The sequence below is a fragment of the Camelina sativa genome, chromosome 19, assembly GCF_000633955.1.
Source record: "Camelina sativa cultivar DH55 chromosome 19, Cs, whole genome shotgun sequence".
Taxonomy (NCBI): domain Eukaryota; kingdom Viridiplantae; phylum Streptophyta; class Magnoliopsida; order Brassicales; family Brassicaceae; genus Camelina; species Camelina sativa.
Genome location: NC_025703.1, coordinates 21,581,859 through 21,585,726, shown reverse-complemented (window position 1 = coordinate 21,585,726; position 3,868 = coordinate 21,581,859). Strand labels below are relative to the sequence as shown.

Here is a 3,868-nt window from a genome sequence, read left to right as displayed (position 1 = left end):
AACAGGTGTCGGGATTTGCTCATCAGAGAGCTCGGTTATACGCACGAACGACTTGCTCGGACCAGCATCCGAGGGATTTATCGGGTAAGTGCTCGCGTAGGTCATCGGGAACACTGAGGAGGGAAAAGACTGAAAAAGAAGAAATGCTAGTTATATGTACACTACTGCCATTGGGACTTCTTCCCAAGAGAGCTTGTTTATAGTCACTAAGCTTGACTCTTGATTCTGATCAGACTGGTGCGATATCGGTGAGATACAGAGATGCCCCCACCTCTGTGTTCTCATTCGCCATGTATTTCTTCACTCTTTGCCCATTAACGGTAAACTCGGTCCCATTTTTCCCGAGTAAAGTCATTGCTCCATAAGGCATAACCTCCTTAATTTTGAAGGGTCCTGACCATCTCGACTTGAGTTTCCCGGGGAATAGCCGAAGCTTTGATTTGAATAGAAGGACTTTGTCTCCAGCTTTTAAATCCTTATGTTGGATCTTTTTATCATGAAAGGCTTTGGTTCTCTCCTTGTAGATCTTCGAATTATCATAAGCCTCTAACCGAATTTCATCGAGTTCGTGGAGATCCATTACTCTTTTTTCTTGAGCGGTCTTTATGTCCAAATTCAGGAGCTTGGTTGCCCATATCGCTTTATATTCTATCTCAACTGGTAGGTGACAGTTTTTTTCCATAAATAAGCTGGAAGGGAGTTCGCCCAATTGGTGTTTTGTAGGCTGTCCTGTAGGCCCATAATGCATCATCTAGCTTGTAGTGCGTCTTTGAACATGGTTGGCCACCAGAGACCAGCTTGAAGTATCTTTTGGACGGTCTTGAAAGTAGCGAAGTGACCTCCATAGTCAGACCCATGACAGTGCTCTAGTACTCCTTGTACTTCTTCCTCTGCTATACATCGTCTGAACAGGCCATATGTCCCTTTTTTGTACAAGTAAGGCTCATCCCAATAGTAGCTGTTGATGTCCCTAATGAATTTCTTCTTTTTGTGAGCATCGTAGTCCTTAGGAATTTCCCTGCAAACCATGTAGTTCACGAAGTCAGAGTACCAAGGTAACTTAGCCGACTCGATTGCCATGAACTCGATCAACCCTGTTGACTCAAGGATCGAGTGAGCTATCGTGTGCCTGATTGTGTGGCTCATTTATTCGAAGAAGTCCATGTGCATCAGCCTCTCTTTGGGCATCGAGTCATCTATTGGAAGTGGATCCTCAATTCTCATTCTAGATAAATGGTCTGCCACTCCGTTCTCGATTCCCTTCTTATCCAGAATTTCTATGGTGAATTCTTGCAGAAGAACTATCCATCTGAGGAGCCTGGGTTTGGTGTCCTTTTTTGAGTAAATGTACCTTAGGGCAGCATGATCTGTGTAAACAACCACTTTCAATCCGACTAAGTAACTCCAAAATTTCTCAAACGCAAAAACTACAGCAAGGAGTTCCTTTTCAGTTGTTGCATACCTTGTCTGGGCATCGTCCATGGTTCTGCTGGCATAGTAGATCAGATGGAGCTTTTTATCTATCATTTGGCCAAATACAGCCCCTACTGCGTAATCTGATGCGTCACACATGATCTCGAAAGGATAATCCCAATTAGGAGCTTCAACTATCGGTGAACTCACCAAGGCTTCCTTTATCTTGTTAAAGGCTTCTAAACAATCCTTGTTGTTGATAAATTCTGCTTCTTTGCAGAGGAGTCGTGTCAACGGTCGGGCGATCTTAGAGAAGTTTTTAATAAATCGCTTGTAGAATCCTGCGTGACCTAGGAAACTTCTGACGTCTTTCACCGATTTAGGAGGTTGCAGTTGAACCATCACTTCTATTTTAGCCTTGTCAACCTCTATCCCCTTTTCTGACATCTTGTGGCCTAGGACTATTCCTTCCTGAACCATAAATTCGCATTTTTCCCAGTTCAGCACTAGATTGGTTTCTTCGCACCTTTTGAGCACCTTACAGAGGTTTGAGAGACAAGATGAGAAAGAGGCTCCATATACTGAAAAGTCATCCATGAAGACCTCTACCATCTCTTCAATTAGATCAGAGAAGATGGACGTCATGCATCTTTGCAAGGTTACGGGAGCGTTGCACAAACCGAAGGGCATCCTCTTGTAAGCAAATGTACCATAAGGGCAGGTGAACATCGTTTTCTCCTGGTCAGCGGGGTGTATAGGGATTTCCAAAAATCCACTATACCCGTCGTGAAAACAGTAGTAGCGGTGGTTAGCGAGCCTTTCCAGCATCTGTTCTATGAAGGACAGAGGAAAATGGTCTTTCTTAGAGGCTGCATTAAGCTTCATATAGTCAATACACATCCGATGACCTGTTATAGTCCTCGTGGGAATTAGCTCATCTTTCTCGTTTTTGACGACGGTGATTCCTCCGTTCTTTGGAACGCAGTTCACCGAGGACACCCAAGTGCTGTCAGAGATGGGGTAGATAACTCCACCATCGAGCAACTTCAGAATTTCCTTTTTCACCACTTCCTTCAAGTTCGGGTTTAGCCGGCGCTGAGGTTCTACACTAGAGTATGATTCATCCTCCAGGTTTATCCGGTGGGTGCAGAGATCAGGGGATATACCCTTGATGTCGTCTAGAGTGTAGCCTCTTTCCCCTCTATAATTTCTCAACTGAGTGCAGAGCAATTTCAGCTCTTTTTCAGGCAAGCTAGAATTAACAATAACAAGATAAGTTGAGTCAGGTCCCAAGAAAGCGTACCTTAGCCCAGATGGAAGAGGTTTGAGTTCCACTTTAGGCGCCTTTGACTCAGACCAATCATCAGTGGTTCGCAGTTGCGGCTCAAAGTTGTGCTCGATCATCTTACCCGATGAAGGGATCGTGTTAGCCACCGGGTTGGTGATCGGGTGGACTGGTGTTGAGCAACTGCACGACATGACGTAGGAGGTGCCTACTGACTTGTTCAAGCTTCCGTTTTCGAGCATTATCCCCTCTCTTTTAGCTTCCCTTATGTCTTCACTTAGCTCCGGTTCGATGACTTCCCGATAGGTATCAAGCATTTCCTTGTAGAGCTCTGTTTCTTGATGTACGAATCCCTCCTTACTATCATATGTTAGTGCTGTGTATAAACAATCCCCGATTGCAATCTCCTCAAACGCCTCTTCACGCAGTTTTTCTAACTCCTCTATCCAGCAGGTTTGCCCTGCTATTGTAGGTTTTTTCATAGTTTCCCGAATGTCAAACTGTATAGTAAGGTCCAATCGAGCAAGGTAAAGTAAACGACCCCGGGTCGCTCAGTTTCTTAGGTGCAGTAGTCGTCTGGATTATAGCACTGCATTCGTGATTGAGTATGACCATCCCTTGCACTTGTTTGATCCACTCCATCACCGCATCCTTCAGGAATTTATGGTAAGGAGGTATCAGGGTGAAAGCGTCCATTAGAGGCATGCAAAGTTCGAGTTCCTGCATCTGTTTCTCAAACAATGCCTGATACTTCTCAAGAAGTTCCTTGCAAAATCGTCCAGGGAATGGCAAAGGTGGCTTGTAAGATGAAGGGATGAGTCTTCTTTCTTTCTGTTTCTCTCATCCTGGTTTGTCTGCAGGAGGTGGAGTGAACGAGGTGTCAACCCGATCATCTATCCAAGTAGTGTGGTCGGGTGTCGGGCCGGGTTGCTCTGGAGAATGGTTTGGTGGTTGAGCAGGAGTGGGCGGTTCACGGGGATCCTCCCCATCTAAATCATTGCTGTCCTCAGTAATGTGCGGTGGTGCCGTCCGAGGTGGTAATTGGCGTCCACTCCGTAGGGCTATGGCAAGCGCAGATTCCTGACTTTTGGAAGTTGAGGTCGATTTATCTGTAAGCACCTGGATTCGAGAGCCTAAGGCATCAAACTTGTTATGTAGTTGCTTGAAATT

General features: G+C 45.3%; 1 protein-coding gene across 1 annotated transcript; it reads right to left on the bottom strand.

Annotated features, from left to right (window-relative positions):
• LOC104768071 lies at positions 230-580 on the bottom strand. Its single transcript, XM_010492007.1, has one exon. It carries the CDS (start codon positions 578-580, stop codon positions 230-232), a length of 351 nt encoding a protein of 116 aa, XP_010490309.1.